Here is a 12,506-nt window from a genome sequence, read left to right on the forward strand (position 1 = left end):
ATGCGGATTTTCTATTGGAATATCCGAGGTGTTCGAAAGGCAGCGGCTTCTAGAGCGTTGCATATTTTTCTTCGTGATCACTCCCCTGATGTGGTGTGTATTGCAGAGCCCATGGTGGATTCTTTTTCTTTCCCTGCTCGTTTTTTTAATCGACTGGGATTCATGACCGAATTTATCCATAACTCCCGTCTTGATAAAGTGCCAAACCTCTGGGTAGTCTGGAAAAATTCTCTTGCGAGGCCTGTGGTGGTTCAGTCCTCAGAGCAGATGATTTCAGTTTCTATGCAATGGAATGGTCAGCAGGTTGTGGTTTCTATGATTCATGCTTCGTGTTTCAGGGCAGAGCGTAGGAATCTTTGGGTGGAGATGGGCATTGTGGCTGCCCTGTCCTTTCCATGGGTTGCTTTGGGGGACTTTAATGCCACATTATATTCCCATGAGAAGAGGGGTCCTGGTAGATTCAATGTGGGTGCCGCGGCAGAGTTCCAGGCCATGGTGGATGCTTGTGATTTGATTAGCTCTCCGTCCCAGGGATCCAATTTTACCTGGACAAACAATAGATGTAGAGGACATGTGGCGGCAAGGCTTGACAGAAGTTTTTTCAATGCTCAATGGTTGGAAGTTTTTGGTGATTGTGGTCAGAAGGTGCTCCATAGATCAATTTCAGATCATGCTCCAATCCTTTTTTCCTTAGCAGCGATTCCTAAGCCTCGAAATGCCCCGTTCAGACTTCATCGTTTTTGGATGGAAGAGGAATCCTTTGTGGACCTGGTGAGGGATGTGTGGTCTAGGGAGGTTAGGGGTGGTCCCATTGGCAGGCTGGCATATAAATTAAGGGCGGTGAAGAGTGCTCTAAAAGGGTGGGCAAGACAGACTTTCCCTAACTTGGATGTAGCTCTTAAAGATGCTACTGCAGAAGTGGAGGAAGTCCAGCGAACTATCGACCAGATAGGGATGTCTGATGAGTTATACGCCAGAGAAGCAGAGGCGAAAACTAAGCTCTTGAAAGCAGTGGAGATGCACGAAAAACTTTGGGCTGAAAAAGCTCGCTGCAATTGGGCAAAACTTGGAGACCGTAACTCAAAATTTTTTCATCTATCGGTTAAGGTGCGAAGTATAAAAAATAGCATTCGTGCTTTGAAAAAACAAGATGGTATAATGGTCTCTGAGCCGCTGCAGATGGCAGAATATGTGTCACTTTTTTTTTGAAAATTTTCATAAAGCGGACCATTGCATAGATCATATGGAGCTGTTGCAGGTGATTCCTAATGAGATGAATAGGGAGGACTCTTCCATATTAGAAGCTATTCCTGCCAGAGAAGAGATTAAGAAGGTGGTATGGGGGTTGGATCCAGATAGCTCTCCTGGCCCTGATGGGTTCCCTGGTGCTTTCTTTAAACAGTGTTGGGAGATAGTGGGTGACGATTTTTGTGGGGTTGTGATTGCTTTCTTCCGAGGTGGGAAGCTTCCGAATGGGGTAAATAACAGTTTTGTGACGCTAATTCCAAAGTGGAGGGAGCGGTCTCTCTGGATAAATTTCGCCCCATCTGCATGGCAAACTTTTTTTGTAAAGTCCTATCAAAGATCATGGCTAAGAGGTTATCTTGCCTTCTTCCTCGATTGGTGTCAGATGAGCAAGGGGCGTTCCAGAAAGGTAAGATTATTTCATCAAATATTGGATTAGCCTCTGAGCTTGCTAATTTATTACATACATCTGTCAGAGGGGGTGGCATGGGTATTAAGATTGACGTGCAGAAAGCCTATGACACATTGTCATGGGATTTTCTTTTTGCGGTCTTGAAAAAATTTGGCTTCTCGGATGTGTGGTTAGCTTGGATTCATGAAATCTTGGTTTCTTCTAGAATTTCAGTGTTATTGAATGGTGGTCCAGTGGGTTTCTTTGGAGTTGAGAAAGGTTTGAGACAAGGGGATCCACTATCTCCTATGCTTTTTATTTTGGCAGAAGAAGTGTTGTGCAGGGGTCTAAATGGTCTATTAAAGGAGGGAAAACTGAAGGCGCTCCCTGGTCCTAGAGGTGCTACTGTCCCCAGTCATCTGCTTTTCGCGGATGATATTTTTATCTTCATGAATGCCGGAGCAAAACATGTTAGATGTCTGAGAGAGTTCCTGATTAATTACCAAGAATTTTCTGGCCAAAAAATAAGCTTGGAGAAGAGTAAGGTTTTTTTAGCAAAGTCGCCCCTCACAGGAAGAGGTATATTTCTGATCTGCTTGGTATCCCAATTTGCTCTCTTCCGACGAGGTATCTTGGGGTTGAGATCTTCAAGGGCGCTGTCAAGAAGGATAGGATGCTTCCTCTTATGGATAAAATTAAATCTCGATTACAGGGATAGCAAGGCAAACTCCTTTCAATGGCTGGTCGTGCAGAGCTCATTCGGTCTGTGATCTTAGGTATGCCTATTCATAATTTTTCCATTTATTGGTGGCCTGAATCGGTGATTAAAACGGTGGAGCGCTGGATTAGGAATTTCCTATGGTCTGGGGATATTTCCACAGTGAAGAAAATCACTGTGAAATGGGAAGAGATATGCCGACCTAAGGAGGAAGGGGGTTTAGGTATCAGGCGATTGAGGGATGTCAACTGTGCGGTGCTTAGCAAACTTGTGTGGCAAATGAAGCATGAAGGATCTGCTTTTAGTTCCTTTTTGCGGGCTAGATTTGTGAATGAAGGTGGAGACCTCAAGAAAGGTTATAGAGCATCTTCGGTGTTTATAGGAATTGCGAAGATGTGGAACTTTGTATCTCTATCTGAGCGGTGGATGGTGGGTACAGGTGAGGACATATTTTTTTGGAAGGATCGATGGATAGGTTCTTTGTCTATTGCTGAGCTCTCCCCCCTCCCTTTGTCTCATTTTTCTTATAGCAATTGCAGAATGGCAGATTTTATTGAAGATGGTAAGTGGTGTTTTCCCCCTATTCAGTCTGAATTTTTTAAAGATATATTCAAAGCTATAGGGAATATATCCTTGCCACAGGGTCAGAAAGACCGATGCTGCTGGTCTCTATCCTCCTTAGGAGCTTTCTCCACTAAATCGGCCTGGGAAGCATTGAGAAAGGTTTCTCCTAAAGTGGGCTGGGCAAAAATGGTGTGGAGCTCGGTTTTGATCCCCCGCCAATCAGTTTTTGGATGGAGACTTATACATGGAAAGCTTCATTGTGATGACAAGGTAAAAAGAAAAGGAGTGCCGCTCCCTTCTAGGTGTGAGGTGTGCAATAAGGCTGAGAAGTCTATAAATCACTTGTTCGTGGAATGTGATGGAGCTGTCTACATTTGGAGGGCGTTTGCTGAAGTCTTTGGTTTTTATTGGTCCTATCAGGGGGATGATTTTTCAGCGCATGTTTTATGGTGGACTTAAAAATCCAAATCCATTGGACTGTCTCAAATGTGGATGGCTGGTTTGATTCTTGTTCCATACTTTATTTGGATGGAAAGGAATTCAAGAAGATTTAGGCGTCTCCATTGATCTTATGGTCAAGTCTTTCATACAATAATGGAGGAGATTAGAAGACGTGGCCCAGGAAAAAGTGACAGAATAAAATCTCGACTAGATTCTGAGAGATGCTTGAAGCTTTATATAGAGGTGCCAAGAAGGAAGATTAAAGGGGTGCGAGAAATTTTCTGGCTGCCTCCGATGGATGGATGGTGAAAGCTAAATTGTGATGGCTCGTCCTTGGGTAATCTAGGGAATGCTGGAGCAGGTGGCATTATAAGGGACAGAAAGTGCCAGATTGTAGCGATTTATAGCTCCTATTTAGGAATAGCTTCAAATTTCCATGCTGAATTTCAAGCTTTAATTGAAGGAATTGAGAGAGAAAGAGAGCTGAATTGTGCATCTCTGTGGATTGAATGTGATTCGGGCGCTGTGGTGCTCATGTTTCAAAGGGGCTGGGTCCCGTGGTTTGTTTGGCAAAGGTGGTCTTCCCTTATTTCTTATCTCAGTGGTATAAGATGGAAAATCACTCATTGTTATCGAGAGGCAAACCCTATAGCAGATTTCCTGGTGTAGATGGCTGCTAAGAAGGAAGCATCTACATCAGTGGTGGCATGGCCTCCTGAGGTGCTTGACTTCATGGTTGAAGATGCGATGGGCAGATCGCGATTCAGATTTTATTAGTTTTCATTTTCTGTTTTTTGGCCTAGCACCTATCTTTCCGCTGATGGTAATGCCGTAGGTGGGGGTGGGTCCTAGGTGGGGTGATTTTTGTTTTTGTTTTTCTTTGGATCCTCTTTTTATGGATCCTCTTTGTACAGTTTCTAATTTTTTCCCTTTTCTCTTAGTATACATGACCCTTTAGCAAAAAAGAGAGAGAGAGAGAGAGAGAGAGAGAGAGAGAGAGAGAGAGAGGTCTAATTCAAAAGAGATTGCACTTCTAGAGTTTTAACACAAGAGATTGAAGATGATTGGCCGGTCTAATTCAAGCCTTCCCCATCTGTTCCCACGCACGGATTCTGCCACTGAGAATCTTTCCGGCCGGCGTCTGGATTCCTTCTGCTTTCGTGCGTGCTGATGCTTCTGTCTTTTTCCTCTCTCCTCTCACTCCTTCGAGAAAGGTAGTACTAGGTGAGCTATCTTCTCTGTCGGCTTATCGACCCAATTCTCCTCGATTCAAAGGGAAAGGAAAAAACCGACTTAACCTAGTTCAGTAGGAACGGAGTCACTCCCCCCTTACTCAACATAGGGCTCTTCATTGAGTCAGTCAGTCTGTCTCTACTATGCCTTCGACGTAGCAAGTCTTCTCGAGTCTAATCTGTCTGTCCTAGTACAGGTTCCGATGCGACGGGTTATTCCAAGGCTCAAGATTCAGAGATTGCTTTTTCCGATTTAATGGATACAGAAAGCATGTCAGGAGACAACCCCAACACTATTCGTCTTAAAGAGCTTGTTGGCAATTTCTTTCAGAACCTTAGTTTTTTTCCTACCCGACTAGCCCGGCTACCGGAAGGATGAAAGGGCTTGCTTTAACAACGGTGGGAGTGAACTATCTTTTCGAGCACATACTCGGTTGAGTAATAGAATAGGATTCAAAGACCCCTTACCTATTCAATAATGCTACTCTCTCAACCAATAACATATGCACATGCACCCCATGCAATTCATGTAATACCCATGCATGAATCGAACGGACTTATTTATAATATTTCGTTCAACCCAATACTTCACGAATGAGTAGCTGGTCTGGTGCTAACAAACACTTAGCGACGGAAATAATTTTATCCCAATTGATAAATATGTAGGGACGGAATATAAATTGTCCCAATTAAGTTTAATTGCGAGGGAAAATAATGTGTCGTAATTAATATAAATTTTATCATTGTAGCGACGAAAACATACCGTTCCAAAAACTCGTGATGGCAATATATCTATGGCAATTGATGAAGATGTAGGGACGGTACTAAATTCGTCCCAATTAAGTTTCATTGCGACGGAAACCAATATGTCGTAATTGATGTAAATTTTATCACAGTAGCAACGGATAAGATACCGTCCCAAAAACTAGGGACTGTACTATATTTGTCACAACTAATAAATATGTAGAGACAGAACTATAATCATCTCAATTAAGTTTAATTGGGACGGAAAATTATCCATGGTAAATTCAATCACAATAGAGACGAAAATATACCGTCTCAAATTTTGGGACAGCATATATCCGTCCCAATTGATAAATAGTCCTCAAATGAGTTCTTTTGAGATAGAAATTTTATCTATCCCTAAGAAAATGTCACAAATGCCCTATTTTCTTATAGTGCAACCCCAAAACAAAATTTCTATTCAATTATTTACAATTTTTGATAAATTAGGTAAAATATATCCAATGTGATATAGCTCAGATCTCTTCACCCGCAGCTGAGGACAAGTTGCACAATATTATTGATATACCATCTCACTCTATTTACTCAATTTTGACCAAAAGTAGTTGGGGGCATCTGACATACGTATAAACGTCTCTCCTATCAAGATACGTCACCTGGCAAGGGCTATAGAGACCATCATCTTCTCCCTATAAGCTCACCTATACTGTCATGCCAGATAAAAAGGCCAGTCATACAAAAGGATGTCATAATCAGGAAATTAAGATATTAGTCCCCACGTAGCAATTAAGAAAGGGCCCTTCTGGAACATGGAATACATACTACCGGTGTCTCAATCAAAATAAATAGAACTATAGACTCAAAGGTGAGGAAGCGGATAACTCTAACCCTTCATCTGGTCCGAGAACTCACCACTGTTGCTCTACATCTTCAATCTTTTCTTCTATCCATTATCATGTTTCTTCTTTCAGGTCATTGGCCAAGGAAGACGGACGTAGTTCACTTGCAACACAATGTGAGAGCATTCATCAAACATTTATGTCCTAGTGAGGCTGGAGTTCCTATTTAGGCCCGTTTGATTTTGTTTCTATGTCTAGAAACAGTAGAAATGGTTTTTTTCGTTTCTGTGCTAAGAAACAATTTTTGGAATTAAAAAAATTATTTTATTTTTTTATTTCTTAAAACGTTTTCAACGGTGTAGTCTGGTTCAAGACACGAGTGAAGGTACAATGTTGTAGATATCCAACTCATGAGTGAAGGCATGACATTAGAGTTGCAGGTATACTTCGTGAATATACCTACAAAGTGTGGATATTCGTACTATATTTAGATCAAATAGCCCCAAAAATATAAGATAAGTACAAGGGAATGATAGTAGAGGGGGCATAAGCGTACATGGGGCCATGATGGTATGCTATTACATGGAAGGGTATAAAATTGAAATTTAGTCTAAAGTTTCATAATTCCTGCAGATCCTAATTCTTGAATTCCTGCTTCAATCTTCATCTTATGAAATCACCAACAGTTCATCAATGGTACAGAAATGATCTGCTATTAAGATCTATCTTGGGATTAAGATGATATATGAGGCTGAATTTGCTGGTCTAATTGAGGATTTATTGAGAGACCCATCCATGGGTTGCCAGATGGTGTCATGACGGGGATTGTGTGGAGAGTCAAAAGGTCCCAGGTTCAATTCCCCATTTGTGCATATGCGATTTAAGTGGAGACCGTGGCGGTGGCTTCCTGCACTAATTTCCCCAAGGATTAGTCGGGGTGCGCATAAGCTGGACCAGAAACTTTGGTTAACACACACACACACACACACACACACAAAAGCGAATTATTTGGATGCTTTCGCATTGTGGATGGAATCAGATTCGACATCTATGGTATCCTCAATCCAAACGAATCATATACCTTGGTTTGGCATCCAAACGTGGTCATTCATGCAACCCTTCCTCAAGTCTATTTCATGGACAATCATTCATTGCTATAAGGTTGGGATTGGTCCAAGCCAGCAAATCAATACCATATTTTTTCGTCCTGCGGGTTTGGTTTGGATTGGTCAAGAAAGTGTCATTCTCACATAAAATTTTAAAATGGGCCAAGAAAATATCATTCTCACATAAAAATTTGAGATGGACTAAGAAAGTGTCGTTCTTAACCCAAAGTTAAATTTGAAATTTTGCAATCACAGTCGATCTCGATTCTTCGATCCTATTCCTTGCTTCAATCTTCTTGTTATGAAATCACCAACTGTTCATCAATGGTCCAGAAATTATCCAATCCCCCAAAGTAAAAGAAAATTGCAAACCCTATACGTAAACCCTATCAATAGGAAACTCCATCAATAGCATACCAAAAGATGAGCCAAAACCTAAAGTTGAATTAAATATAAATGGGATGAAATAAGGAAAGAGTTAGAATCTGAACAACGAAAAGTTGAAACCTTCTCAGATCGAATCTGTTAAGTTTGTCTCGAATTCTGGATCTATTTTGAAGATTGACCCGCTCCGACATATTTCGGTGGCAATTCGAATGGAAAGTTTTCGGAGATCTATGATGGAAGCAGAGGGGTTGGGCCGATGGGTCGACCCGCGACTTGGAGTATATAATGTATTGTTGTCTTGTTGAGAAATTCATTGTATTTTTTGGCGGTTTTTAGGGTGAGTTTTCTCGCTGCTGCTTGGGTGTAATCTCTCTTCTACATAGTAAAACATCTTCTTCTTTGACCGAGGACGTAGTACACCACACTGGTGTGTGAATCTCGTTAAATCTCTGTGTCGTATGAATCTTTGTCAATTAATTTTCGTATTTCTTAGTGTTTGATCTAACAAAAATCCAACCCAGAAATCGCATAACCCATAATCTGAGGCCATCTTGGTGTACGTAGGGGTCTGATATGAATGGAGCCCTTCCCATGCACAAATATGCTCTAACTTCTTGTTCATTGGGTACTACAAGGGAGTTTCTAGTAACTATTCAACACTACTCTCCTCATGGTGGTGAAAGAGTAGTGTTGAATAATCAATAGAAAGTCGCTTGTAGTCCTCCATCGCTTTCAGCTTCTTCTATCTCACCAGACAAGAAGGATAGTTGCAGTTCAAGGAAAGAAGCAATCACAGAGAGGCCAAGATTTTGTTTTCTTTAAGTGCGGTTTGAGGTCCCTCTTGATAGTAATGCCGAAGGTGGGGATCCATAAGGATAGTTGCAATTCAAGGAAAGAAGCCATCACATACTGTTACACTACACATACTTGACTGGATCCGAGATCCAACCACTTTCGAGATTCAATTTTCAAAGAAGTCTGCCATACGGTACAAAGTTTCAGTATTGAGACCATATGGTAGGATTCTAAGGGTTTTAGTGAGCGGTTTGTCTAGTTGTAACCTAGGTAGGTTACAAAAGGCTTGTAACCCACTTCTAGTTACCAAAAAGTCCTATAATGTGAAAGAAATGATTGGTTCAAGGGGATTCAAAAAGTAATTTCATGTCTATATTTCCAATAAAAACTTAAAAGCTGTGCACCACTTTTTATGACAAAGTGTTTAAAAAATGATAGAAATGGAATTTTATCCTCAAATAGACCCATCACTACATTTGAAATCTAAAATCTCAATTCCTCGTCTCTAAAGTCCAACATGGGATTGAAAAAAAAAATTATACTAACCATTGGGTGATTGGGTCTATTGCTTTGAGTAAGGGTGTCCATTTTCAGTCCGAGGGAGTTGGACTAATCAAGAGAAATGTGAAACAAACCTTTATCGATTTGAGAGTTTTTATCAAATCGGTAAAAAATTGAATTGGACCAAATCAAACAAATCGAAACTGTAAAAAACGTTATAACAACTTAAAAAAATTACTAAAAGAGAACATATTATCTACAAGAGGCTATTAAGTCAACTCAATAAAAACCAAATCTGTCTGAATTGAAATTGAACTTTGATTTCAGTTTGGCCTAATACTAGATAAAATCTAGATCAAAGTGACTAAAATCGGAAATGGACCGAATCAATCACAAAAACCTTATAATCAGCCATTTTGAAACAGCCTGGATAGGTATTACTATGGTCAATTTGGATCGAAATTGGTTTATTCAACCAATGATTTTAAACTCGAAATTGAGTATCAAAACAATTCCTCTAGTGATTCCAATTCTAAATTGACCATTCTAGAACTGCCGAAGTTGGATAGTTCACGACCAATTCTAATCCAAATCGGCTAATACAAGAATTGTAACTCAAAATCAAAGAGTAAATTGGTCCCTAATGATTCCAGTCTAGATCATATCCAAATCAGTCACAAAAATGCTAGAATTGACACTAAATTCTAAAAACCAACAACCCAATCCCAAAAATCCTAGATATGCCATTCTATAATAATCGGAATTGGGGTTGATCCGAACTAGCCAAATCAACTAAGGATTTTAAACTTGGAATTGGAGATCGAACTAATCATGGTTTCAAGTATCGATCTCGGATCGGTCGTATCGGTTGAGACTGATCCTTGATCCGGATCGTTTCAGGGGTAAAATAGGTAAAAAGTAGTACCTTTTATAAAAATCAGGGGTAAAATAGGTCGATACCCACCGATCCCATCCGATCCGGATTGGTATCTAATTGCATCGACAGAGACCGATACCGATACTATCCCCTACATCCTTGGAACTAATTCCTACAAATTTTGATCCAAATCAGACCCAAAAAAACCCTAGAATCCCTCAAATCTTAAGACCCACTATTTAGTCCTATAAACCTTATAATCGATTTTAAACATGGAATCAGAGATCAAATCAATAGCTGCCAATATCAATCCCAATCCAAATCAAATTGGAATTGACCAGAATCAATCCCAAAACCCTTAGAATCAACCTATAAAATATATTATAATTACAAAATTTCACATGTCATCATTATAGTAGTACCAAGCCTACGATATTGCTTTACCGAAAAAAAAAAAAAGCCTTCAATATTGCCATGTCATCTTCTTGGATTTTTTCTTTCTTGAAAACACTAGCATTTTTAATACAATTGATTTTTTTTGAAAAGAGAGACATGATTAGAACTATCTTACCGACCTCATCTCTAATGCACAACAATAGAAATTATTGCAATATAATTGATACATGAATTTCTAGAAAGAGTTTTTATTTTCTAAATTTCAAAAAAAAAAAAAAAAAAAAAAATGAAGTCCACCAGAAGTTTTAAACTCTAAAACCCAGAAAAGCATTGGACACACCGAGAAGAAAGAGAATCTTTACCTGACTCACTGAAGATGATCTCGCCGAACTTTATGCCATAAGAGCCAGTCAAGGTAATAGAAAGACTCGCGAGGAGGAAGAGTATATTCATTCTCAAAATTATCCCTCGTTTTGCCGTTTAAATCAAAGTAACGATCTAAAAAGTTGAGGTTGAATTTACTTTTTTTAACCTTAAAAGCAATCACAAAATGACAAAATAATGGGGACACAGTAATTTAGGTTACAAGGGTTTTGTAATGCAGTCAGTTACATTTAGAAAAACCCTTTAGTGAGAATGTTCATGTGGTATAACAAAGCAGAAACATCAAAAGGTGCAGTAGAGAGAGGTGGTGTGAGAAAGTTGTTCGAACTTCACTGACTGAACTAAGCACCTTGTTTGTGCCTTTTTCCTTTATTTCTGTCGTCAGGATGGTTTCAGCAAGCAAGGCAACAGTTCCACTAGAATCAACTAGCCAGTTGAGCACAAAAAGAGAAACTTCATCAGCAATTTCACGACCAAGGGAAGTAGTAAAGCCAACTGACAATGGCAACACAAACACCATCAGTACAGTGAAAGCCATAAGGTCATGTTCCAGGGGTAAAAGACCTGCAAAAATTCCAAAGGAGCCAAACTTTCAGAGGGTCCATGTACCAAAGAGTTGCACAAAGAAGCTGTCCCAGGCAATCATGTCATGAATTTGTTTCTTTGTTTACTTACTGTATTTTATATTAATATTGTTCAATTATTTCATTGAAATCTTTAATTTTCTTCAGTTTTTCAAAGCAAGCAATGTGTTCAATTATATTCACAGGGTTGTGCTTATTTTCATCAAGGGGAAGTCTGTCTTTTATTTTTGTTTTTGTTTTTGTTTTTTGTTTTTTTTGTTTTTTTTGTTTTTTTGTTTTTTTGTTTTTTTGCTTCTTTTTTTTTTGTTTTTTTTTTTTTTTAACTGCTTAAGGGGACTTTACTCACATACACATTAGGGTGTTAATCGGTTCGATTTTGGTTTAAACGGTGCGGATCGGTTCGGTTCACATTTATTTCACTAAAACCATAACCGCACCATTTACTAAACGGTTCCACTTTTTGAAACCGTGACCATTTAGTAAACGATTTCGGTTTCCACGGTTTCTAAACGGTGTCGGTTTCACGGTTTTAAACGGTTTCGATTTCGGTTTATTCCATACAGTTTGTAAAATGGTTCACAATCGGTTTGTTATAACTTGCAACCATCTCTAAACTGAAGATCGTAAGCTTATCAAAAAATAATTAGCAACCACAAATAAGAGATTCTATATTAACGATGGTATGTCTTGATTTGATAATCTAGTGCTATTTCTTTACATGGTTATTCTCATACATTTAGAACTAATATCATACAACATCCAAATCCAGCCTTCTACGGCATAAAATATTAAAATGACAGGTGGTTCAGCCAAAACACCCCATCTATGATAACATAATAACATAGTAACATATATGGATTACAAGTTCATGATCTAAAGCCTAAATTTGAACTGAATTGTAATAAATCATACCAAAGTAGAATGGACACTTAATTTAATTGTTAATTGTTATACGGATTACTACCCCTTCTTTATTTAATTGTTATACGGATTAATCGGATCGGTTTAAGCGGTTTTAAACGGTTCGGTTTAAATAGTTTCAATTCGGTTTGAAACCAACGGGTTCCAAGGTTAAAACCAACCCGACCCGTTAGCTAATCGGCCTGAAACTTGAAACCATAACTGCACCATTTACTAAACGGTTTTACGGTTTCGGTGTAAACGGATCAATTTGGTTTCGATAAACGGTTTCGGTTACAAATTCACATCCTTACATACACACAAGAGGGGGGGAGATGATAGAAAATGAGAGGGGGAATGCGTGTGACAGAAGTTGATCCCTAAACCACAAACATAGCGCTT

The 12,506-nt window shown here is 39.3% G+C and overlaps 1 protein-coding gene across 1 annotated transcript; it reads left to right on the forward strand.

Moving 5' to 3' along the window:
- On the forward strand, window positions 1-6,882 carry LOC122057231. Its single transcript, XM_042619302.1, has 7 exons — window positions 1-1,107; window positions 1,259-1,477; window positions 1,585-1,915; window positions 2,518-2,793; window positions 4,789-4,904; window positions 5,341-5,412; window positions 6,808-6,882. Exons 1-7 carry the CDS (start codon window positions 1-3, stop codon window positions 6,880-6,882), a joined length of 2,196 nt encoding a protein of 731 aa, XP_042475236.1.
- The last annotated feature ends 5,624 nt before the right edge of the window (window positions 6,883-12,506 follow it).

Source organism: Macadamia integrifolia, chromosome 1 (assembly GCF_013358625.1).
Source record: "Macadamia integrifolia cultivar HAES 741 chromosome 1, SCU_Mint_v3, whole genome shotgun sequence".
Taxonomy (NCBI): Eukaryota; Viridiplantae; Streptophyta; class Magnoliopsida; order Proteales; family Proteaceae; genus Macadamia; species Macadamia integrifolia.